This window comes from Branchiostoma lanceolatum, chromosome 9 (genome assembly GCF_035083965.1).
Source record: "Branchiostoma lanceolatum isolate klBraLanc5 chromosome 9, klBraLanc5.hap2, whole genome shotgun sequence".
In the NCBI taxonomy this organism is placed as follows: Eukaryota; Metazoa; Chordata; class Leptocardii; order Amphioxiformes; family Branchiostomatidae; genus Branchiostoma; species Branchiostoma lanceolatum.
The window spans coordinates 2,652,765-2,678,702 of NC_089730.1; the positions used below are offsets into that span (position 1 = coordinate 2,652,765).

Genomic DNA, 25,938 nt, shown 5'->3' on the forward strand with positions numbered 1-25,938 from the left:
GACGTCAGCAATTGGTCAAACGTGCCAGGAAGTTTATAACGCCCACTGTCTCTGTTGAGTTTCTACATTGACCAATTCTACATTGGTGAGACAGAACGCTCATTGAGAACAAGATTCCTTGAACACAAACGCCCCAGCTCGCATTCGTCTGAAGTCTCTCAACACATCCACATTGAATCTCCGGGCCATACCGTCTCGCTGGACAAAGTCAGAATTCTGGACACTGAACAGGACTACTTTATGAGAGGTATAAAGGAGGCCATATATATCAGGGCACTCCAGCCGTCACTCAACCGAGACAGTGGGCGTTATAAACTTCCTGGCACGTGTCTTTAAAGAATTAATAAACTGCCTGATACAATCGTCACATCTGTAGGGTTCCTCTACAGTGTGGGTCTTCATTAGATTATCCTGCTTACTCGGCGGATTAAAACAATCCTCACACCAGTACAGTTTCTCACACTTGTGGGTCTAAACATGCCTCTCCAGAAAACCCAACTCACAAAACGGTTTGATACACTTCTTCTAACTCCTGTGGCCTTTCTAACAGGCGTGAGTTCTAGAAAGTTTCTTCAGATTGAAAAAAAAACTCACTTAACTGTCTACTTGCATCTGTACGGTTTCTCTCAAGTGTATGTTTTAATCTAATTTTAAGAGAACACAACAGACAAACTGATTGCTCCACTTCTCACATCTAAAAAGCTGCAAGTTTGAGATATTCGCCATAGAACACGGCGGACAAAAACTGGCTGTTGCACTTCTCACGGCTTTAGGGTTTCTCACCAGTGTGAATCCGCATATGCTTTTTCAGAGTTTCCGATTCGGCAAAATGTCTGTTGCATATCTCACACCCGTATGGTTTCTCACCAGTGTGAGTCCTCATATGCTTCGTCAAAGAACCTGAGTCACAGAAACATTTGTTGCACTCCTCACACCTGTATGGTCTCTCTCCAGTGTGGGTCCTCATATGCCTCTTCAGAGCAACCAACTGACTAAACTGTTTGCTGCACTCCTCACATCTGTAGGGTTTATCTCCAGTGTGAGTTTTCATATGCTTCTTCAGATTACCCAGCTGGCTGAACTGTTTGCTACACTCCTCACATCCGTACGGCTTCTCACCAGTGTGAGTCCTCATATGAGTCTTCAGCTGACACAGCTCACTGAACTGCTTGCTGCACTCTTCACATTTGTAAGGTTTCTCTCCAGTGTGGGTCCTCATGTGGGTCTTCAGAGAACCAAGCTCACTGAATTGTTTGTTACACTCATCGCATCTATACGCTTTCTCTCCAGTGTGAGTCCTCATATGGACTTTCAGGTCACCCAGGCGACCGAACTGTTTGATGCACTCCTCACATCTATACGCTTTCTCTCCGGTGTGAGTTATCATGTGATTTTTCAGATGACTCAGCCGACCAAACTGCCTGTTGCACTCCTTACACGAGTAGGGTTTCTCACCAGTGTGAGTCCTCATATGCTTCTTCAAAGAACCCGATTCACTAAAACATTTGCTGCACTCCTCACACCTGTAGGGTTGCTCACCAGTGTGAGTCCGAATGTGTTTCTTCAAATTACTCAGCGTACTGAAAGGTTTGCTACACTCCTCACATCTGTGCGATTTTTCACCAGTATGGACCATCATATGCTTCTTCAGACCACTCAGCTGACTAAACTTTTTGCTGCACTCCTCACATCTGTACGGTTTCTCACCAGTGTGAGTCCTCATGTGTATCTTTAGAGGACCTAACTCTCTAAATTATTTTTTGCACCGCTTACACGTGTAGGGCTTCTCACTGGTGTGAGTTCTTAAATGCTTCTTCATATTACCCAGATGACTAAATTTTCTACTGCACTTCTCACAGATGTATGGTTTCTCACCAGTGTGAGTCCTCATATGCTTCTTCAGTACACTCAACTCACTAAATTGTTTGTTACATTGCTCACATGTGTACGGTTTCTCTCCAGTGTGAGTCCTAACATGTCTCTTCAGAGAACCCAGCTCACTAAACTGTTTGTTACACTTCTCACATCTGTAGGGTTTCTCACCAGTGTGAGTTCTAATGTGTCTCTTCAGATCACTAAGCCGACTGACCCTTTTATTGCAATGTTCACACATGTACGGTTGCTCACACATGTCATACTGGTCCGACTGTTGGGCATAAGGAAGATCATCTCCACGTCCTTCAATTTCCTCGTCCTGATTGGCTGCCATCTTCATTAGTTTTCTGGACCTGCAAAAAAGGTATTCACTGTATTTTAGTTTCTTTCCTTTTTTACACATTACAAACACATGCCGTAATCTAGGGGAAAATCTACCGCCAAAAATGGCATACTTATATTGCAATACAGGGTCATAAGTAGTTAGTATCCTCACAAGCCTCGCTTTGGTGCATGACCCGATCTGATCCAGGCAAATTCAAAATGGCCGCAAAAATTACCGATATGTCTATTCTCCTTCACATTGACCAATGTTATATGTCTATTCATCATCGAACTTATATCACTCATGCGGAATGAATTCTTGCCTTAGTTAATTCCTAAGCATATCTCTGGTACTAAAAGGACAACACTTCATAAGTTGGCATAAAATCACATCGTTGATATCCTAGATAGTCAATATCGTCAATAGAATTGATACTTTATTTGTTATAGCCCTGTTGTATAACTTTTTAATTAATTAAAGAGTGATTCTTGTTGTCTAGCTTTTATATGTCTTGACGGTACAGAATAGCGAGTAGTGAATATCACAAAATATCTTTAAAAAAAGTATTCAGAAGGAAGGCTCTTACATCGATGTGACATGAGAAAATCTCTGAGTGCCGCCAGAGTTGTCGTGTTTAGACATACAGATTGTATGTGCTTTTAATAATTATTGTGTTAAAACTGACAGGTAAATGCCCCCATTCTACTAGGACGGCGCTTTCGACGCGCGCTCTCTGTGACCTCTATTTCATTAGCGTTCTCAAACAATTTCATAGATGAAAAACGAATTTTAAATATTTGCATGTTTGTTTTTGTCTTTTTAGCAATACAATAACATTTTGTATGATCTTCCAATTGTAAAATCAATGATTAGACATCCGATTTAGGTCGCAGCGACAGTGCAGCGCGATGGCCGTCTAGTGGAATGGAGACCTTAGGGAGGCCATAGTTGATTACGATTCAACTCGGCACCTGAGACAACTCGGCCCCTAGCCATTCATGACAACGAGCTCAGGACACGTCGGTAGTCGTCTATTTAGCAGTTCATTATGTTTTCTTTGGCATGTATTATAACAGTCTGTATGTTTTCGAAACGTGTGGAGACAACCGGGATGATAAAACGTCCTTACTGATATTCAAAGCGTTACGGCGGAGTGACCAGCAGAGTTTCACAAATCCCCTAATTTTTTTTTACGAAACGTTTGGCAGTTAAACATGTTTTATTCCTCATATAGATCTTTAAAAATTTCTGTTCTGTTTGCTGATCTATGTCAGTATTCGGGCTCAGTGTCGTCTTGTCCTGGGCTTGGTGCCGAGTTTTCCCGAATGGCTAGGGACCGAGTTGTCTTGATATCCATCGTTGATTACGGGACAAAAGTCAAGTACGAATCAGACAAGCAAACCCTGATCTGCATACAAGAATGACTAGAAAACATCTGATATGGGCTAGAGACGTATATAGTTCACAAATGAACATGCATACGAGTAAAAAAAAAAATGAGTGTGGATATGAATATGATTCACTTCATATTCATATGCAGCGTCCTTACAGATATTGTCTTGAAACATAAAGTCGTTCGGTATATATTCATAAAGTTCTTCTTATCCCCTAATACACAAGGCTTGTTTTTTAAAGATTCAGAATGGAAAGTTTGAAAAGAATTAATACAAGATGATTCACATCTACACGTAACAACACATTGTGTCCCTACAATTGATAATGGGCATTTGTTCGGCACATGTTTGTTAATAAAAAAAGATAACATGGCCATGCTTTGACTTATTTTTATGTCCCAATGGAGACAGGACTCAAGTGCAAGACTAGTTTTTGTAATTATCGACCTGAGTACAAAATATAACATTATTGACTTTTGCAGCATGCTGGCAGATATTGTTTGAAACATAAAGAAGTCGTTCGGCATTCGCTTACCAGCTAGTATATCAAAAGATGATTTTTTAGTTTAGTGGTTTAATGCATCAACATGATAAAGCTAACGATACTTGCTGGTCTAGGACTAGTGACAGTTGCCTGTATGTTTACCATGGCTTTTTATTGTACAGGATCCACACCAGCTATCTCAGCATCTAAGAAATATAATCAAGGCAGTACTTACCGAAATACAACGCTCCAACAGACGGCACGATGTTTCCGCGGTGACACACACACAGGTCTTCACGTCTGCCGAGTCGGTAATGACAGAAGCAGCCAATGTTGGGTTTATATAGTGACGGAGTTGGTGGATAAAACCGGTTTGGTGCGTTTCTCTTGATTATGAAACAAAAGGAGGTACACTGTTGAATACGATGATTTGCATATAGGGGCTGCAGACAACATTGGATTTTTTTTGTGCTTTAAAAAGTATTATCACCGAAAAGTCACCTAAAGCGCAAACATAAAGTTCATTAGTTTTGATTGGGGTTATGATGATGTTCTTAGTGTAACACGTGTAGGGGTTGAGCGTTATCGTAATGTAGGGAACATCTATGTATGATTATATGTAAACGTCTAAAGCTTCCCCACTGTACAGATTTTAATATGCAGATTTGCAAGCGAAGAATACAGACAACGCTAGAGATGATCACGGAAAATGAAAGGATTTTTAGACATATTGGGAAATTATGATTATTTTTATTTCTGGGTGCTTCAAACATTACCGTCAAGTTTCAAAATGATCAAGAAAACTTCACATATGGGGCACGAAATGATCATCCTTTAAATCTAGTGTCGGAATAATTTGTTCAATGCAATACGATGTAGCATGTTGTTGACTTAGCCCTTTGATTTGGTTAGGTGATTGGCAATGGCCTTATAACTAAAGTAACGCAAACTGTAATTGAATAATAATACAAAGTAAACGTAACTAAATGCTTGGAAATACTAGCTTATTACAACTGATTTCAGATAACAAAATGAATAAAACATAAAAATAACATAATGTAACATAGAAAAACAATGGAATAACGCCAGAAAAGAAAGAACTAGAACGGAATGTGCATATCAATGTTTGACAGAGAGGAAAAAAAGGACCAGAACGGAATTTGCATATCAATGTTTGACAGAGAGGATTAAGTTCAATGTACTATCTATTGGATTCAGTCCAGGGCACCAGTCTATTACGTTTTCACGTCTCTTAGTCCATTAACATCGACTACGTTTGGCACGTTAACCGGTTAACATGCCAAATGTGAAATAAAAGCCTTAGTTTGCAGTGCAGTTGCTTTTTCGACAAAAATCCATAGAAAGATCATTCTATGTACTTTGTTACAGGTAGATTTTAGTATAAGTCAAGCAGGGGTCGATGAGGTTGCTGTCAAATCAAATCAACGTTTTGACGCTTCGTTTAACCGTGTGTACTATTTTTCTCATAAGAAGGAAAGATCACGTACACATGAAAATGGTTTCACCTTTTATTCATCACAAACACAAATTAACAAGAAATTTCGACACATGGACATATTCATAGATGTAATACTAGCAACTGATTTTTAGATGTAATACTAGCAACTGCATACAAGTTATAAGAAAACTTTTGAATTAGCTTAAAGATATTCGTGTATTATATTGGGACTAATCTATATAGGTCAACAAGCTAGACACGTAGAGTCAAGGGAGAGAGATTTTTTTCTTACAGTATCTATAACATTTAACAACAATATACACACTAGTGATGCTACGAGCACAATTGATAAATAAAAGAGACCATCCATGAATTATTCTAACTCGGATTTAAATTCAACCCGAGACCCACTAACAAATAGAGGCGTTCCCTGTACATTGGTGACGAGAATGTAGCCAGGCCCTATGAAATGTAACTTACATTCTAAATAGCCTCATATCCTATTGTTGGACACAATCAAACTTTTTTGTGACTTTTTCTAGTACACCTTTTCCGCCGTCTGTTCTACTGGCGATTTGCTCAATGTAGTATTCATGATCGTTTTGGGTGGACCGCTCTAAGCTCGCGAGTCAGTCATCATGTTAATTTAGTAACTAGCCCCGTACCCTATAGCCGAGCACAGGCAAACTTCATTTATGCGGCTTTCTTTTAATGTACATGTATGTCTTTTCTGATCCCCGAAACTACCGAAACGCCCAATGCAGTCTTCACAATCATTTTTTGTTGACCACTTTGACTTGACTTTGGAAGTTGATAAGATTAATTGAAACTTTTTGAAAGTTTTTGTCTTCACAGATCCCTTCCCCCAATGTGTGTCTTTATGTGTCTCTTCAAATTACCAAGCCGACTGAACCGCTTGTTGCACTCGTCACATCTATATGGTTTCTCTCCAGTATGAGTCCTCATATGGGTCTTCAGAGAACCCAGCCAACTGAACTGCCTGCTACACTCCTCACACTTGTACGGCTTCTCTCCAGTATGGGTCCTCATATGGGCCTTCAGAGAACCCAGCTCCACAAACTGTTTGCTGCACTCCTCACATCTGTACGGTTTCTCTCCAGTATGAGTCCTCATGATATGCCTCTTCAGATCACCCTGTTGAATGAACTGCCTGCTACACTCCTCACAATCGTACGGTTTCTCTCCAGTATGAATCCTCATATGCGTCTTTAGATCACCCAGTAGACTGAACTGCCGGCTACACACCTCGCATCTATACGGCTTCTCTCCAGTATGAGTCCTCACATGTCTCTTTAGAGAGCCCAGTTCACTGAACTGTTTGTTGCACTCTTCACATCTGTAGGGTTTTTCTCCAGTGTGGGACATCAAATGCCTCTTTAGATTGCTCAGCTTACTGAAAAGTCTGTTGCACTCCTCACACTTATAGGGTTTCTCACCACTGTGAGTCCCCATGTGCTTATGAGGCGACTGGATATGAGCGAGAATTTTGTTGCTCTTCTCATTCCCATACGGGTAACTGGTGGAAACTTCTCGTTTGTTCCCATTTCTATTTTCGTATTCTCCGATTTCAATCCTGCTCTCCATGACAATGCAATACCTGTAAATAAATGGTGGAGTTATCGATATGAGTTTTAGGTACCACATGCAGATCGGAAACAACAGTACAAGGAAAGACATGGTATGTAGAAATCAGCCATTAGTTTTGGAATGCTATTTTTCTAATTATCAACCTTTTCACATGCTTTCTCGGCCAGTGAGAACATCATACCTTTCAAAATGACCGATCCAAGATGGCGGATCCCAATAGATAGAACGAGATCCAAATCTAAAAGGGAAAATCCAACTTATTCCTTTTTGTCGTCTGCAATTTTGAAATTCTTGAAAGAGAATTCGAAGTCGTTGAGCATTCTATGGATCGCAGACATTGATGATTCTAAAAAGGACTCCACACCGGCTTAGATATATTGGCACAAACACGGCTTTAGCCTTGTTTCAACCCGCACGGCCAAAAGTAAAGACGGACAGCGTTGCTAAAAGCCTCGTTACCGAGCGCGGCTAATTACAAAGGTCTCGTAAGTGAGCACGGCTGAAAGCCTCGTCACGGACAGCACGGCTAAAAGCCTCGTCGCGGACAGGATCTAGGACGGATAAAAGCCTCATTCCTTAGCGCGGATAAAACCCTCGTTTTATAAAATCCTCGATCACATATCAAAATTTAGTTTAGTGCTTCAATATCAACATACATTGTAAGCCTGATAAAGCTCCTTGCTGGTCTCGGAATAGTGATTGTTACCCGGATAGCTTGCCTTGTCTCTCTTTAATACTATCAGTGTAATGGATCCGCACAAGCTATCTCAGCAACTAAGACATGTAATTAAGGCAGTACTTACCGAAATACAACGCTCCAAAGGGCTGCACGATGTTTTCACGGCGACACACACACACAGGTCTCCACGTCTGCAGAGTCGGTAATGGCAGAAGGAGCCAATGACGGGCCTATATAATGATGGAGCTGGTGAATAAAACCGGTTTGGTGTGTTACTCTTGATTATGAAACAAAAGGAGGTACAATGTTTGTAACGCTGATTTGCATATGGGAGTTACAGACAACATTAGGGAGGACAGCAAATGATTACGGAACTTGAAAACATTGGTGACATTTCGAGGTGTTTCAAACCTATTCAAATGTCAAAATAATTTCATGCACTACAAGGCAATCACACTGAGTATCATCTCCGAAATCTACAAGATAGTTAGTGGTGAATAGAAAATATTGATTTGATTATTCCGATGTTCATTTAGGAACCACATAAACTTTTGTGTTACATGGGTCCTAAAACCGGCTATTTGTGATTATGAAACGAAAGCCGGGTAGGAATCAGACAAACATAACCTGATTTGCATACGAGACTCAGAAAGAGCATGTCGAATTGATTTTTTATGTGTTTTGATTATTATCAACAAGTTTCACAATAATCACAGAAAAGTCACCTAAAGCGCAAACACAACGTACATCAGTTTCGATCGGGGGTATGGTGATGTTCTTTAGTGTAACACATGTAGGGGTTAAGCGTTATGGTAATGTAGCGAACGTCTATGTATGATTTTATGTAAAAGTCTAAAGCTTCCCCACTGTACAGATTTCAATATGCAAATTTGCAAGCGGAGACTACAGACAACGCTAGGGATGGGACAACAAATAATCACGGAAAATCAAATGATTTTTTTACATAATAAGAAATTAGGATTTTTTTATTTCCGTTTTCTTCAAACATTACCGTCAAATTTCAAATTGATCAAGAAAACTTCACATATAGGGTGAGACATGGTCATCCTTGAAATCTAGTGTCGGAATTATTTGTTTAATGCAACACGTTGTAACATGTTGTGGACTTGTGATTTGATTACGCTATTGGCAGTGGCCTTACAAAACCACAGAAAGCTAGCGTTAAGTCGTGGTCAACAAGTTCGTGTTTCTTTAGGACACGTACCAGCTAAATCCTACGGTTAGCTTTGTTAAGTACCAAGTTTACATGAGTGGACCAGTTGAAATCGGCTTGCAGGATCACGCCTAGAACTGTAGAAAAGTGAACTAATTCCAAAACTGATGGTCCTACAGACAACTGTGGAGGTGGAGGTTGTTTTCTCGTGAAACATATTACCATTACATTTCATTTCCATGGATTAAGTTCCATATGCTAGTAATTGGATCCAGTCCAGCACACCAGTCCATTAAGTTTTAACGTCCCGTATTTTATCAACATCGACTACGTTCTTAACCGCTTTACTTGCCAAATGTGAAATAAATGCATTAGTTTGCAGTGTGATTATTTCTTTTTCCGACAGAAATCCATAGAAAGATCATTCTATGAACTTTGTTACAGGTAGGTTACAGACTTAACAATGGCCTCTAGCGGCCCGTTTAAAACTACAGTGGCCCATTTTGTTGTGAAATTGTTAGTATAAATCAAGCAGAGGTCGATGAGGTTGCTTTCAAATTAAATCCACCTATTGACGCTTCGTTTAACCGTCTGTACTACTTTTCTCATATGAATGAAAGATAACGTACACGTGAAAATAATTTCACCTTTATTCATCACTAACACAAATGAACAAGAACTTTAGACACACTGACAAATTTAAGATAGCCTATTACATATAATACTAGCAACTGCATACAAGTCGTAAGAAACAATTTGAATTAACTTAAAAGATATTGGTGTATAACATTGGGACTAATCTAAATAGGTCCACAAGCTACACACATAGAATCAAGGGAGAGAGGTTTTTAACTTACATTGCCTATAACATTCGACAACAATGTACATACTAGTGATGCTACGAGCACAATTGAAAAAAAAGGGACACTGTCGAGTAGTTAATGCACGACCAAGCCCCTAGATTATTCTAACTCGGAGTTAAAATCAACCCGAGACCCGCTAACAGAGGCATCCCCTGTACAACGGTGACGAGATTGTAGCCAGGCCCAATCAAATACAACTTACATTTTGAATAGCTCCATATCCTATAGTCGAACACAAGCAAACTTCATTTATGTGACTTTTTTCAATATACCTTTCTCTGCCTTCTGTCGGACTGGCAATTTGCTCAATGTAGTATTCATTATCGTTTTTGGTGGACCGCTCTGAGCTTACAAGTCAGCCATTAGATTAATTTAGTCAATAGTCCCCTATTCTATAGTCGAGCACAAGCAAACTTCATTTATGTGGCTTTCTTTCAATAGATGTCTTTTCTGATCCCACCAAACTGCCGAATCACTCAATGCTCTTCACAATCATTTTCGGTTGACCACTTTAAGTCGGCAAGTTAATTGGGTTTACAGACACTTTTTGAAAGTTTTTTTGTCCTTCCACCAGTGTGTGTCTTAACGTGTCTCTTCAAATTACCAAGCTGACTGAATTGTTTGTTGCACTCGTCACAACTATATGGTTTCTCTCCAGTATGAGTCCTCATATGGGTCTTCAGAGAATCCAGCTCACTAAACTGTTTGCTGCACTCCTCACATCTGTACGGTTTCTCTCCAGTGTGAGTCCTCATAATATGCCTCTTCAGGTCACCCAGTTGAATGAACTGCCTGCTACACTCCTCACAATCGTACGGTTTCTCTCCAGTATGAATCCTCACATGTCTCTTTAGATCACCCAGTAGACTGAACTGCCGGCTACACACCTCGCATCTATACGGCTTCTCTCCAGTATGAGTCCTCACATGTCTCTTTAGAGAGCCCAGTTCACTGAACTGTTTTTTGCATCCCTCACATCTGTACGGTTTCTCTCCAGTATGAATCCGGATATGCTTCGTCAGAGAACTCAGCCGGCCGAACTGTCTGTTACACTCTTCACATCTGTAGGGTTTTTCTCCAGTGTGGGACATCAAATGCCTCTTTAGATTACTCAGCTTACTGAAGAGTCTGTTGCACTCCTCAAACTTATTGGGTTTCTCACCAGTGTGAGTCCCAATGTGCTTATGAGGCGACTGTAAATGAGCGTGAATTTTGTTGCTCTTCTCATTCCCATACGGGTAACTGGTGGAAACTTCTTGTTTGTTCCCATATCTATCTTCGTATTCTCTGATCCCAATCCTGCTCTCCATGACAATGCAATACCTGTAAAGAAATGTTGGAGTAATCAATATGAGTTTTATGGACAAAACATGGAGATCGGAAATACAGTACAAGGAAAGAAACGGTATGTAGAAATCAGCCATTAGTTTTGGAATGCTATTTTTTAAATCATCAACCTTTTCACATACTTTCTCGGCCCATGAGAACATCAAAACTTTCAAAATGACCGATCCAAGACGGCGGATCCCAATTGATAGAACGAGGTCCAAATCTAAAAGGGAAAATCCAACTTATTCCTTTTTGTCGTCTGCAATTTTGAAATTCTTGAAAGAGAATTCGAAGTCGTTGAGCATTCTATGGATCGCAGACATTGATGATTCTAAAAAAGACTCCACACCGGCTTAGATATATTGGCACAAACACGGCTTTAGCCTTGTTTCAACCCGCACGGCCAAAAGTAAAGACGGACAGCGTTGCTTAAAGCCTCTGTACCGAGCACCCTTCAACATGTTCAAGGTCTCGTAAGCGAGCACGGCTGAAAGCCTCGTCACGGACAGTACGCACGGCTAAAAGCCTCGTCGCGGACAGGATCTAGGACGGCTAAAAGCCTCATTCCTTAGCGCGGATAAAACCCACGTTTTATAAAATCCTCGATCACAGATCAAAATTTAGTTTAGTGCTTCCATATCTATATACATTGTAAGCCTGATAAAGCTCCTTGCTGGTCTCGGAATAGTGATTGTTACCTGTATGCTTGCCTTGTACATGTCTTTCTTTAATACTATCAGTGTAATGGATCCGCACAAGCAATCACAGCAACTTAGACATGTAATTAAGGCAGTACTTACCAAAACACAACGCTCCAAAGGACTGCACGATATTTTCACGGCGGTACACACACAGGTCTTCACGTCTGCCGAGTCGGTAATAGCAGAAGCAGCCAATGGCGGGTTTATATAATGACGGAGTTGGTGAATAAAACCGGTTTTGTGTGTTACTCTTGATTATGAAACAAAAGGAGGTACAATGTTTGTAACGCTGATTTGCATATGGAAGTTACAGACAACATTAGGGAGGACAGCAAATGATTACGGAACTTGAAAACATTGGTGACATTTCGAGGCGTTTCAAACCTATTCAAATGTCAAAATAATTTCATGCACTACAAGGCAATCACACTGAGTATCATCTCCGAAATCTACAGGATAGTTAGTAGTGAATAGAAAATATTGATTTGATTATTCCGATGTTCATTTAGGAACCACATAAACTTTTGTGTTACATGGGTCCTAAAACCGGCTATTTTTGATTATGAAACGAAAGCCGAGTAGGAATTAGACAGACATAACCTGATTTGCATACGTGACTGAGAAAGAGCATGTCGAATTGATTTTTTATGTGTTTTGATTATTATCAACAAGTTTCACAATAATCACAGAAAAGTCACCTAAAGCGCAAACACAACGTACATCAGTTTCGATCGGGGGTATGGTGATGTTCTTTAGTGTAACACATGTAGGGGTTAAGCGTTATGGTAATGTAGCGAACGTCTATGTATGATTATGTAAAAGTCTAAAGCTTCCCCACTGTAAAGATTTCAACATGCAAATTTGCAAGCGGAGAATACAGACAACGCTTGAGATGGGACAACAAATAATCACGGAAAATCAAATGATTTTTTTACATAATAGGAAATTAGGATTTTTTTATTTCCGAGTTCTTCAAACATTACCGTCAAGTTTCAAAATGATCAAGAAAACTTCACATATAGGGCACGAAATGGTCATCCTTGAAATCTAGTGTCGGAATTATTTGTTTAATGCAATACGTTGTAGCATGTTGTTGACTTAGCCTTGTGATTTGATTACGTGATTGGCAAGAGCCATTCAAAATTCCACAGTAAGCAAGCGTTAAGTCATGGTCAACAAGTCCGTGTTTCTTTAGGACACGTACCAGATAGAGTCTACGGTTAGATTAAGTTTGTTAACTATCAAGTTTACATGAGCGGACCACTTGAAATCGGCTTGCAGGATCACGCCTAGAACTGTAGCAAACTGAACTAATTCCAAAACTGATGGTCCTACAGACAACTGTGGAGGTGGATTTCTCGTGAAACATATTACGATTACTTTGCATTTCACTGGATTTAGTTCCATATACTAGTAATTGGATTCAGTCCAGCGCACCAGTCCATTAAGTTTTAACGTCCCTTATTCCATCAGCATCGACTACGTTCTTAACTGGTTAACGTTCCGAATGTGAAACAAAAGGCTTAGTTTGCAGTGTGATTATTTGCTTTTCCGACAGAAATACATAGAAAGATCATTCTATGTACTTTGTTACAGGTAGGTTACAGACTTAACAAGGGCCTCTAGCGGCCCGTTTTAAACCACAGTGGCCCATTTTGTTGTGAAATTTTTGTATAAGTCAATCAGGGGTCGATGAGGTTGCTGTTAAATTGAATCAACGTATTGACGCTTCGCTTAACCGTGTGAACTATTTTTCTCATAGGAAGGAAAGATCACGTACACATGAAAATGGTTTCACCTTTTATTAATCACAAACACAAATGAACATGCAGTTTCGACACATGGACAAATCCATAGATGTAATACTAGCAACTGATTTATAGATGTAATACTAGCAACTGCATACAAGTCGTAAGAATAATTTTGAATGAACTTAACCCTCAAACCACCGTAGCTTTTTTACGACTAATCTTACCGTATGGGGTCAAAACTGACCCCACAATGTTTTCTACAAATACAGCTTTATTGGTGACTATTTTTGTGGTTTGTATATATGTATACTAGTAGTTTAAGCAATCTGTAAGGGACAGTTTGACATGATTAGGTTGTAATAATTTCTGCTTTTTATCATAATTTATGCAAAAATAGGAAACATCGTCTTTTGCAACTTACGCTATTCAGACAAGCGGGCTCTTTTGAGGCCTGCGCCAACACTTGATGTCATTTATCATCTGAATGTCTTACGCTATAAGAACCAAACTTGGTCACCGTTGCTAAAATTTCGTTGGCAACAATTTGAATTTAATGAAATACTCATTAATGTTTTCATGTTGCTATGGCAACCGGTTTCTGAGAGCCATATTTGGAAAAAGTCGCTAATTTTGGATTTTACAATGTAATTCTAGAGCTGTCTTTTTAAACTACACTTATGTTCTTATATAAATACAAACCAATGTAATTCACTATCACTTTTATGATTTAATATTTATAATTAATGCATATTTGATTACGTCATCGGTCAAAATCTAAGATGGCGGAAGATATGATTAGATTAGCTATAACTGGCTATTTCAACCTCAAATTTCATCATTAACATGTTCATTCAAACAGAAACATTCTTAATATAACGTTTTGGTCCATTTTTTTATTGTGCTATTAGGTTATATGATGAAAAAAATGAATTTGAAAAAATTCAAGATGGCGGAACCAAGATGGCGGAATTCGCTAGTGTAACCTGATATGAATAAAATTTTTATGACGTCATTTTGTCATCTACAAATAACGTTTTTGGATATATTATGATTTATCATACATAATTTCTATTTAAGTTTTATCGTGTACCTTTGAGTTATATGAAAATAACCAATTTGTTGGTTTTCGTCAATAAAATCACATAAATGACGTCATGATACGTCGCAACGTCATCAATATTTACGTCCATTAAAAATATAGCTTTTCTCACGTTTCTAAAAAACTATATTTTGTAACTATGATCATAATAACCCTTATCATACATGTTGCTAGATGACCAGTATCAAACAATGGGGAATATGAGTGCAGATTTTGCTGGGGGCCAGTTTTGACCCCACCGGACCATGCGTAAACTTTCTAGGATAACTTAATCAACAATGAGCCAATCTTGGTAAAAACTTGAGAAGTTATAATACATATATCCAAAAAAAACTCATAGAAGTAATTTTGTTTTCGACTCAGAATGTCAAAATGGCACATGTTGATATACGCCTGGGGTCAGTTTTGACCCCATACGGTGGTTTGAGGGTTAAAGAAGTTCATGTATTATATTGGGACTAATCTAAACAGGTCAACAAGGTTAATTTAAAAACTAGCCCCGTACCCTATTGCCGAACACAGGCAAACTTCATTTATGTGGCTTTCTTTCAATATATGTATTTTCTGACTTCCCCAAAGTGCTGAATCACTCAATGCAGTCTTCACAATCATTGTTGATTGACCACTTTCACTTGATTTGGGAAGTTAATTGGATTAATTGAAACTTTTTTGAAAGTTTTTGTCCTTTTCACAGATTCCCTCCACCAGCGTGTGTCTTTACGTGTCTCTTCAAATTACCGAGCAGACTGAACTCTTTGTTGCACTCCTCACATCTGTACGGTTTCTCTCCAGTGTGAGTCCTCATGTGCCTCTTCAGATTACTCAGCTGGCTGAACTGTTTGCTACACTCCTCACATCTGTACGGCTTCTCACCAGTGTGAGTCCTCATATGTTTTGTCAGATGTCCCAGCTCACTGAACTGCTTGCTGCACTCCTTACATCTGTAAGGTTTCTCTCCAGTGTGGGTCCTCATGTGCTTCCTTAGAGAACCCAGCTCACGGAAATGATTGTTGCACTCCTCACATCTATACGCTTTCTCTCCAGTGTGAGTCCTAATATGCTTCTTCAGATCTCCAAGCCGACCAAACTGTTTGCTGCACTCCTCACATCTGTACGGCTTCTCTCCGGTGTGAGTTATCATGTGGCTTTTTAGATGACTCAGTCGACCGAACTGCCTGCTGCACTCTTCACACCTGTAAGGTTTCTCTCCATTGTGAGTCCTCATATGTAACTTTAGAGAACTCTGATAACTGAACCGCCTGCTGCTCTCCTCACACATGTAGGGTTGCTCGTTCCACTGATGGGGATGATGAAGGTCATCTCCACGCGCATCCATGTCCTCGTCTTGTTTCAGGTGAGAACCTGTTTTGGCTGCCATGTCGATTAAGTTTCAGGGCCTGAAGGACAATTTAATACTTATTCACTAGTTTTTGTATATATGACAGACACCCAGGGAAATTCAAATTAGCCGCAAAATTGGCCATAAGTATATTCTTACATCACTCGCAAAGAAGAAAATCTTGCCTTAGTAATTCACAAGTCATATTTTTTGGCTCTAATAACACTGTATAGGTTGAAATGAAGTTACATCGTCAATCCATTTTATCCTTTATTTCCATCAACCATCAGGGTTGAATCCAATGTGGACAATTAAACCTATTAATCAAGATAGCCAACTCATCTGTCTCTCAGATATATGCCTGAAAGTCTACACAAAGAGAACACCTGAAGACCTGGACATGTCGTATTTCGTTCTTCTAAACATTTGCCTGTAACCCCCCACATGTAAACTAGAAATCGAGATCGATAGCCAATTCATTCAGCAAAAGAAACAATGTGCAGTTTAAATTACATGCGTACGTTCAACCTTGATAAGTGAACATCAAAATCAGTCTGATGTTTATTCAGACAGGAAAGCTCTTACATCAATATGAAGTAAGAAAAACAGCTGCCACCAGAGAAAACTAGTTTAGACAAGTAGATTGTACGAGCTATTAGGGTGGTAAAACCGGTTTGGGAGACTACAGTAGATTACAGAACAAAGGTCAAATTCGAATTTGTTTGGTGTTAACCTAATTGTTACACGTGGGTTACAGTTAAGAGCAAAAGATTGCTGACAACTCGTTTGTATGTGTAGTAAACGCAAATGACTTTTAAATGAACATAAAATTCTACATCGCAAAGCATGACTCAAAAATGAGACTGGTTTGTTTATCAAAAGATAAAATCATTATTGACTTTTGAAGCGTCTTAAGAAAATATTGTTCCGAAGCATACAGAAGTCATGCGGCATTCGCTTACTCGCGATCACAGATTTAGTTTAATGCTTCAAGATCTCCATACATTGTAAGCCTGATAAAGCTTATGTTATTAAGAATCCTTGCTGGTGTTTAAAAAGTGACAATTGCCTGTATGTTTACAATGGCTTTTTGTTTTACTGTCAGAGAACATGATCCACACAAGCTATCTCAGCATATTAGAAATATAATCAAGGCAATACTTACCGAAATACAACGCTCCAACGGACTGTACACACACAGGTCTCAGAGTCAGTTATGTCAGAATCTGCCAATGACGGGTTTACATAATGACGGAGTTGGTGAATAAAACCGGTTTGGTGTGTTACTCTTGATTATAATACAAAAGGAGGTACAATATTCAATTCGCTGATTAGCATACAGAGGTTGCAGACAACATCGAAGAGGACAGCAAATGATCACGGAACCGGAAAACATTGGTGACATTAGGATGCTCCTTTCGAGGTGTTTCAAACATATTCAAATGTCAAAATATTTACATGCGATATAAGGCAAAACAAAACGCACATCATCTCAAGTTGGTGTTAGAATAGTTCCTGGTCTTTTCGCTGGTCCCGTAACACATTTCCTTTGCTACTCTTGTCTGCTGCCACCTCAGCTGATGGAAGCTATTGTTGCACAAGCGCGCATGCTGTTTCTCACCTGTGTGAGTCGGCATGCGTTTCTTTAGTTCACTGGTGCTACTGAAATATCTAGTAGCCTAGTACGCTTTTATTGACATTTCTTTGCTTGAACGAGTTGGAAGGTTTATTAAGCCTATTGGTTGGATAAGTGTACTCATAATGCAGAAAATATTCTTTTCTCAGTAGTACACGGACATATCTGCCTCTAAAACGACAAGACTTTATAGGTCTGTTTGCAACCCACCCGACATGATGATGATTATAGGTTTACATGGATGTTATATCGCCAACGTCTTATTCTAAATTCCATCCAACCACGAGTGTTTAATTCAATGTTCACCATTAGAAAGACTAGTATTTTTCACGACAGTTTTTGTCATACCAAACAACTTAACTATCAATCGAGATCACATGTGTTAAACTTTCGGATCACCAAACTCACAGGATAGTAAGCAGTGAATATAAAAGGTCGATTTGATTCATTCTGACTTCAGCAGTTTTTTTAGAGCCGTAAAACCGACTGTTTTTAATTATGAAATAAGAGTCGAGTAGGAATCAGACAAGCATACCCTTATTTGCATACGGGAGTGAAAAAAGCATATGTAGAATGTAAAATAGTATCAACAAGTTTCACAATAATCACAAAAAAGTCATCTATAGCACAAACATAACGTACTTCAGCTTCGATTAGAGTTATAATGATGTTCCCAGTTTAATGTTGGCCTTAAGCGTTATCGTAATGTAGGAAACATCTATGTAGAGCTTCTATTAACAACGATTGGGCTTCCCCATAGACCTGCTGTTATCATGGATGGACATATTTTTTTTAATGTTTGTGATGGATACAGTTCCTTTTTAATTGTTTTAGTGGCCCTGAAAAGGGCCGGTTGTTTGAGAGGGCACCAGACCTACTCTGTATCCAAGAGCTGGCGCTGCACCTCTAAGAGGACGCGATCCAACAGTGCTGACGTATCGTCCCGTGGTGGAATGTATCCATCAACGTGGTTGGCTATTTCCTGCCGCACACCCTCGTCCTGAAGCTCTCTAACCGCCGCTCCTTCCTCAGAGAGCCTGTTGGCGAGGGCGTGGATGACAGGTCTTAACGTTTGCCACAGGATAACGGATTGTTTTCTTCGATACTCCCTTACCACTCGTTCTTTGCGGCTTCTATTGGCTGCCGCCGCCGCTTCTCTCGCCTCCCGTAGACGCCTCCTGTAGTCTGCTTCGCTGTCCCCCTCCAGCCTCGTTCGCCGCATATTTCGACAGCCGTTCGCGAGCTTGCCCGGCATTGCTACCGACCGGTAGCCCTGATAAGCCGGGCTGTTTTCCCGCCACAGCCGCTCCGCTTCCTTGAGGGCTGCCTCCAGGGTGCCAAAGCCACCTTCTGCTTTTGGTTTGTCTAGCTTCTCCCGGAACTCAGCCCCCCACGCCTCCTCTGCTTCGTAAGCATAGACAAGCTTACGGGAGCGGCATCGGGCACTCTTGGTTACGAATGCCCGGTAGACCTCCTCCGTCACCGGCACACGGGGTCTGACGTGATCTGGAAAACACATCAGCTGCTCGTCATCCAGCCCCTTGAAGAAGTCATTCTTCACTCGCTGTATCATGACCCAACATGGTCGTGTAGCGAGTCCTCTTTCCGTCTAGGAGGAAAGAGAGCGCTCAGCCCTGCCTTGCCGATCACGTTGTTGTTCATCATTGAAATGAGTGTAAGAGTTAGACAAACATATCTATACCCTTATAAAGGGAGGATTCAATTGATATTCAAGAAAACCGACCAATAGGGAACAACCATTAGAGTGGAGTTATCGGCTAGGTAGGAATTGTAGGGTTGCTGTGCTCCATTTTTCTATCACGTCCGCAGGTTATATAGACACGTTACTGGCTGCGATCATTACACTTGCGGTTTGTTTTCAGGCCGCAAGGACTTGACTTGTCCAACATTTGACCGACCTATCCAGCGTACAAACGGTAAAGTGCTGCTGTAGCAAGGAGGATATGTTTATGGCCGATATATCAAAGATACTGAAGGTCCAAACAGTGTAGTACGCACGAACTTCGTGAAGGGTAGACGTGAATAGGGGGGAGGGGGGCATTTCCCAGGGGAAAATGAATATTGTTTCTTTGCAGTAGTATGAAGGATGGTTACATAAAAGCATTTCAAACTTTACAACCGAAAGAAATTCGGAGATTTGATTCCGGACGTTTCGAGTGACATCCATCACTCTTCTAATCAATGTCCAGTACATGGGACCCTGCTTTGTTCCTATATGGTATTGTCTGTCATAGGACCTATCCTAACATGTTTTACATTTTAATGTCATTTGCATACGTTTCGTACGAGTTGGTGTTCTTTACATGTTCAACCGGTTTTCCGAGTTAAGAGTTACTAGCATTGTATTCGTTTTGTCAGTTCATTTTAGTGACGCTCACAAAGAGTGAAGGATGTCACTCGAACGACCGGAATGAAATCTCCGAATTTTATCAATTTGTAGAGTTGAATTGTATTTATATATTGTTTACCTGGATGTTTAACCTTCATAAACGTATAAATGATGGTTACCTTCATTTAAAACAGATGTATGATTCTGAATTTTATATTGACACAGACCCTCGAGTCAGAAATGACAGAAGCAGAGTAGTCAAATTATGATACATTTACATCCCACCAGAGTTAGTGGATTAAACCGTTTAGTGTTTTATACTTGATCATAAAATAAAGGGAGGTACAAAGTTTATATGCAGATTTCTAAGCGAAGATTACTGACAACGCTCGAGATGAGATAACAAAAAATATCACGGAAAATAAAAGGATTACATGACATTAATGAGGAAATTATTCCGGGTGCTCCAAATATTACCTTCAAGTTTCAAAATGATCAAGAAAACTTTGCCTATAGGGTACGAAATGCTCATCTTTGAAATCTAGTGTTGAGATGATTTGTTTAATGAATGAATACCTTTATTGCACATTTCTGCCACACTTGGCTAAGTATAGGTCACAACAAAACAAAAGAACAAGTACAGTTAACAGATACAAAAAGAATATGACTATCTTTAGATAAATTCTACTTCTCCTCGCTTTTTGGTTATAGTAGATATAAAAGAACAGACATGTTTTTCAATGGGAGGTTTGTATAGTCGCATTAGGAATATGAATTTTTGTACAGTACTTATATGTGTGAAGTAGGGAAAAAGATTTCGTACACGCTTATATATTGTTCATTCCTGTCTTGCGCATATAATCTACATTCTACCACAAAATGACATTCGTCTTCTATTCTATTCAAAATACAATACGTTTAATGCAATACTTTATAGCATGTTATTGACTTAGCCTTATGATTGCAAGGAAAACCTCTTTTGACTACGTGTTCGATAAGTTTCCTCAGAAAAGTTTCGTTGAAATGTCGCCATCGTTTTTAACGTGCCAAAGGTGAAATGAAAGCCTTCGCAGTGAACTTATTTACTTTTCCGACATGTACAGTTGCTGTAGGTTACAGTCTCAAAAAGAACTCCTAGCGGCCGGATTGAATCTGCAGGTGATCACTTTATTCTGAACCTTTTAAGAAGATAAGTCAAGCAGGTCTCAATGAGGTTATTATCAAATTAAATTCATGTAACTTTTGTTCAACTGTGTGTACCATTTTTGTCATAGGAAGAAAGATCACATACACAATGTCATGAAAATGTTCTGACATTTTATTAATCACTTAGTCTAACACAGATAATCATGTAACTTTGACACACGGTCAAATTGAAAAAAGTCTATACTAACTACCAACTACATAAAAGTCGCACGAAACCTTTTAAATTAACTTTAAGAATCTAAATTCTATTGAGACTAATCTAAGTAGGTCAACAAGCGAAGCTGCTCACATCAAGTCAAGCGAGAAATATTTTGCATAACAGTATTTATAGCGTTTGACAACAGTCTATAGATAATTAATGCTGCGGTCACAAATAGAAAACGAGTAGTTTTCGGACTGTTGTATTTGAAATTTCAAACGTGACCCTTGTGTGGCCCCCGTGTAACCCTGTGACTACCCGGCTATTTTTGGCCACGGCCGGACCCCGGGATTTTTTTAAGCCGGAGTTAAAATTAACCCGAGACCCGGTTGCAAATAGTTTTCAAGGAAATTGAGGGTTTATTGCATCCTTAACGGATAACGGCGTTAAAGTCTAGATTTGTGAGTAACCCACAAGTGTTTAAACAGTTCAACGCATTTCTACTTAGTTACTGTTTTACCAAATCTTATTATAAATACTGCAGTCATTTATTTACAAAGGTTGATTAAAGATTAAAACGAACGGTAATTATAGCAACTCAGATCTAAAGAGAAATTCAAGTGTTTCGACAGACAGAAGCGAAGATGTCAACTTCGAATGCCGATAAAGGGTCCCATATTACTTTGGTCATATTGACACGTTTTTACAATTTGAGTTGAGTCTTCTAAGTTCTCCGCCATACATCACAAAGATACTAATCGTGTAGTGACGTCATTACTTTCAATGGCGTAAATCACTAACGCTGCAATCGCAAATTTTAGTCCTCTATAAAATGCCAATATCATTCAGTTACTGAACTGCCCGCATTATATGTTTTCATGGTCATATGTGTTTTTTTTAACGAATTTTGCTGACAAAACTGCCTGCTACACTTGTCACATATGTATTGTTCTTTTACAGTTTGGATCTTCATTAGATTATCTAGCTTAGCTTGATAAACGCTAGATCCAGCTTACTAAACGGTTTGAAACAATCCTCAAAGCTGTACAGTTTCTCACACTTGTGGTTCTACACATGCCTCTCCAGAAAACCTAACTCACCGAAGCATTTGCTAAAGTACTTCTCACTTCTGTATGCTTTCTCAACTGTGTGAGTTCTACCGAGTTTCTTCAGATTGAATTAAAGGCTCACTTATCTGTCTACTTACATCTGTATGGTTTTTCTGCAGTGTGAATTTTAGTCAAAGTTTATTGCAAATACACGCAAGCGGTAATTGCAGAACAAAGAACACAAATAATAAAGAAAAATACAATGATATTAAGGGCTACATCTAATGTGATGATTTTATAGAGAACACAGTCGACCGACTGTCTGCTCCACTACTTACATCTGTTAAGGTTTTCACAAGTTTGAGATATGATATGCTGTTTGTTGCACCTCTCCCGGCCTTAGGTTTTGTGGGTCCGCATGTGCTTCTTCCGAGTTCCCGATTCAGCAAAACGTTTGTTGCATTTCTCACACCTGTATGGTTTCTCACCAGTATGAGTCCTCATGTGCTTCGTCAAAGAACCCGATTCACTGAAACATCTGTTGCACTCCTCACACCTGTATGGTTTCTCGCCAGTGTGGGTTCTCATGTGCGTCTTCAGAGCAACCAACTGACGGAACTGTCTACTGCACTCCTCACATCTGTAGGGTTTATCTCCAGTGTGAGTTTTTACATGCTTCTTCAGATTACCCAGCTGGCTGAACTGTTTGCTACACTCCTCACATCTGTATGGCTTCTCACCAGTGTGAGTCCTCATATGAGTCTTCAGCTCACCCAGCTCACTGAACTGCTTGCTGCACTCTCCACATCTGTAAGGTTTCTCTCCAGTATGGGTCCTCATGTGTCTCCTTAGAGAACCCAGCTCACTGAAATGATGGTTACACTCCTCACATCTATACGCTTTCTCTCCAGTGTGAGTCCTCATATGGACTTTCAGGTCACCCAGGCGACCGAACTGTTTGCTGCACTCCTCACATCTGTACGCCTTCTCTCTAGTGTGAGTTATCATGTGGTTCTTCAGATGACTCAGCCGACTGAACAGTCTGCTGCACTCCTCACATCTGTAGGGTTTCTCACCAGTGTGAGTCCTCATATGCTTCTTCAAAGAACCCGATTCACTAAAGCCTTTGCTGCACTCCTCACACCTGTAGGGTTGCTCACCGGTGTGAGTCCGAATGCGTTTCTTCAGATTACTCAGCGTACTGAAACGTTTGCTACACTCCTCACATCTTTGCGATTTTGCACCAGTATGGACCATCATATGCTTCTTCAGATTACTCAGCCGACTAAACTGTTTGCTGCACTCCTCACATTTGTACGGTTTCTCACCGGTGTGAGTCCTCATGTGCATCTTTAGCGGACCTAACTCTCTAAATTGTTTTTTTGCACTGCTCACACGTGTAGGGCTTCTCACTGGTGTGAGTTCTTAAATGCGCCTTCATATTACCCAGATAACTAAATTGTTTGTTGCATTTTTCACATGGTTTCTCGCCAGTGTGAGTCCTGATATGAATTTTCAGCTGACCCAGCGCATTAAATTGTTTTTTACATTGGTTACACGTGTAGGGTTTCTCACCAGTGTGAGTCCTGGTGTGTTTCTTCAGATTACTCATCTGACTGAATCTTTTATTGCAATATTTGCACAAGTACGGTTTCTTACCAGTGTGAGTCCTTATGAGTGCCGGTAGTTCCCTCGGGCTGTTGGACTGCCTATGACCGTTCTCACACATAGACGGTTCCTTACCGGTGTGTATCTGTGTGTGCTCCTTGTCACATTCGTTCCACTGTTGCGTATCAGGAAGATCCACTCCACATCCATTTCTTTTCTCGTCTTGTTTCAGATGAGATACATTTTTGGTTGCCATGTTGATTAACCCTATCCAGACTGGGCTTTTTTGGTATATCTGGGACTGTGGGGGGGGGGGGGGGGGGGCTTCCCCCCCCTCATACTTTCCGAACGGTATGATGTATCATCACCAAATTTGCAGGGAGTGATATTCACGTCAAGTTTTATAATTCCTATAATTTTGGGGACGTTATGACGCAATATGACGTAATTATGACGTCTTCAATGTGATTTTATTGGCTAAATAGGGAATTCCCGTAATATCTAAAGGTATCAAACAAAACGGTTTATATTATTCATTTTAAGGTATGCAAGGCATACAACGTCAATGGTAAGTACGTTCACGTCAAAATGACGCCATAGAGTGACGTCATGTGTTCTTAGCGATCCCTTGGGATCCGCCATCTTGGATCGGCCATTTTGAAATTTTTAAAAATCCTTTTTTTCCACTTATGACCCCAAAGGACAGTGAAAATGGACTAGAAACGTTAATCTTAATGTTTCTGATAAAGAAAATGTCAGGTATTGACGATTTTAAAGGCAAAAAAGCCTGCTGATACCTGAAATAGTGATATAGTCCGCCATCTTGGATTTTGACTGATTACGTCATCAAATTAGCATAAATTATGAGTATTAAATCAGGAAAGTTACATCTAATTACATATAATGTTATACATGTAGGAAAACTAGTGTAGTTGTGCAAGAAAACCTGAGAAATATCATTGTTTTCAAAAAATTAATAATTTTTGCATAAAATGCCTGTCAGAAACCCGTTGCCATGGCAACATGAAAAATGACAAACTTTAACCATTAGCTTAAAGTTGTTCCCAACAAAATTTTAGGAAAAGTCACCAAGTTTGGTAGTCGTAGCATACATCGTTTGGCAGTAATACGATGTCAAATTTGCCGCGGGCACTTTTAGCCCCCCCCCCCCCCCCCCAGTCTGGATAGGGTTAAGTTTCTGGGCCTGCAAAAAAGTTTAGATAGTTAGTCGCAGCTTTTTCTCCGAAGTGTTGATACGCTTAAATTGCCTATTGAAATGACAAAGCTACCCTGATTTGTATTGCATACCCGGTAAACCGCATCAAGACGTAACACGCAAGGTTTGTACTAAAGAGTACAATCTTCATATCCGGACAGATGTATATGATCCACACACACCGGGAAGGACCCTTACTCTTATCGATGCGTTGGGTTCTTTAACGTGTTTGAGGTGTGGCTCTCCTCAAACACGTGAGCTTCATTTAAGGTCCTATCCTAGAGACGTCCCTAACCGAAGCTAGGTACTCATTTTCACCTGAGTAAAGTGGGGAAAGCCGTGTTAAGTGCCTTTCCCAAGGGCACAACGTAAACGGGACAAATCAGGGAACCCCAGATTCGTTCCCGGTATCTCCAAACACCCTGCCACAACGCCATGTCGCTTTTGATTAACAGTATGCCTACATTGATGAATAGATCACTTGCCAATTACGGCGACCATACTGCGGTAAACAAAGTGACCGGATCAAAGTGACACATGTACAAACAAATAGCGCAGCCGGTACATACCAACCTTTCCCTGAGGCGAGAGAACTTAAGTTTAAAGATTGCAGTACCGTCACGAATCACTAGCCGGCACTTTAGTACCATTATT

At 40.0% G+C, this 25,938-nt stretch overlaps 3 protein-coding genes and 1 pseudogene across 4 annotated transcripts; all 4 read right to left on the reverse strand.

Moving 5' to 3' along the window:
- Window positions 1-325: 325 nt before the first annotated feature.
- LOC136441425 (zinc finger protein 271-like) lies at window positions 326-4,426 on the reverse strand (annotated as a pseudogene).
- A 1,167-nt stretch (window positions 4,427-5,593) lies between these two features.
- LOC136441412 (zinc finger protein 678-like) lies at window positions 5,594-12,137 on the reverse strand. 2 transcript variants are annotated; one of them, XM_066437696.1, is made up of 2 exons: window positions 11,991-12,137; window positions 5,594-7,155 (listed from the first exon to the last, which is right to left on the reverse strand). In XM_066437696.1, the coding sequence occupies exon 2, from the start codon at window positions 7,140-7,142 to the stop codon at window positions 6,387-6,389; it is 756 nt and encodes a 251-aa protein (XP_066293793.1). In that variant the 5' UTR covers window positions 7,143-7,155; window positions 11,991-12,137; the 3' UTR covers window positions 5,594-6,386. The 2 variants fall into 2 exon arrangements, with proteins under 2 accessions (XP_066293793.1, XP_066293792.1); XM_066437695.1 differs by lacking the exon at window positions 11,991-12,137 and adding an exon at window positions 7,949-8,034.
- Window positions 9,635-23,935, reverse strand: LOC136441956 (zinc finger protein 493-like). Its single transcript, XM_066438520.1, has 4 exons — window positions 22,863-23,935; window positions 18,595-19,280; window positions 15,434-16,132; window positions 9,635-11,184 (listed from the first exon to the last, which is right to left on the reverse strand). The coding sequence occupies exons 1-4, from the start codon at window positions 23,808-23,810 to the stop codon at window positions 10,386-10,388; spliced, it is 3,132 nt and encodes a 1,043-aa protein (XP_066294617.1). The 5' UTR covers window positions 23,811-23,935; the 3' UTR covers window positions 9,635-10,385.
- On the reverse strand, window positions 23,830-24,324 carry LOC136441957 (zinc finger protein 177-like). The gene has a single exon (XM_066438522.1). It carries the CDS (start codon window positions 24,322-24,324, stop codon window positions 23,830-23,832), a length of 495 nt encoding a protein of 164 aa, XP_066294619.1.
- Between the last annotated feature and the right edge of the window lie 1,614 nt (window positions 24,325-25,938).

Coding starts and splice junctions, on each gene's coding strand:
- LOC136441957 (XM_066438522.1), bottom strand. CDS start 24,324: ATGGCAACCAAAAATGTATCTCATCTGAAACAAGACGAGAAAAGAAAT.
- LOC136441412 (XM_066437696.1), bottom strand. CDS start 7,142: ATGGAGAGCAGGATTGAAATCGGAGAATACGAAAATAGAAATGGGAAC.
- LOC136441956 (XM_066438520.1), bottom strand. CDS start 23,810: ATGCACATGAGGACTCACACCGGTGAGAAACCGTACAAATGTGAGGAG. Junction 19,281..22,862: donor ACATGCGGACCCACAAAACC/TAAGGCCGGGAG, acceptor GTCATGATACAG/CGAGTGAAGAATGACTTCTT. Junction 16,133..18,594: donor CGCCAGCTCTTGGATACAGA/GTAGGTCTGGTG, acceptor CTTCAGGCCCTG/AAACTTAATCGACATGGCAG.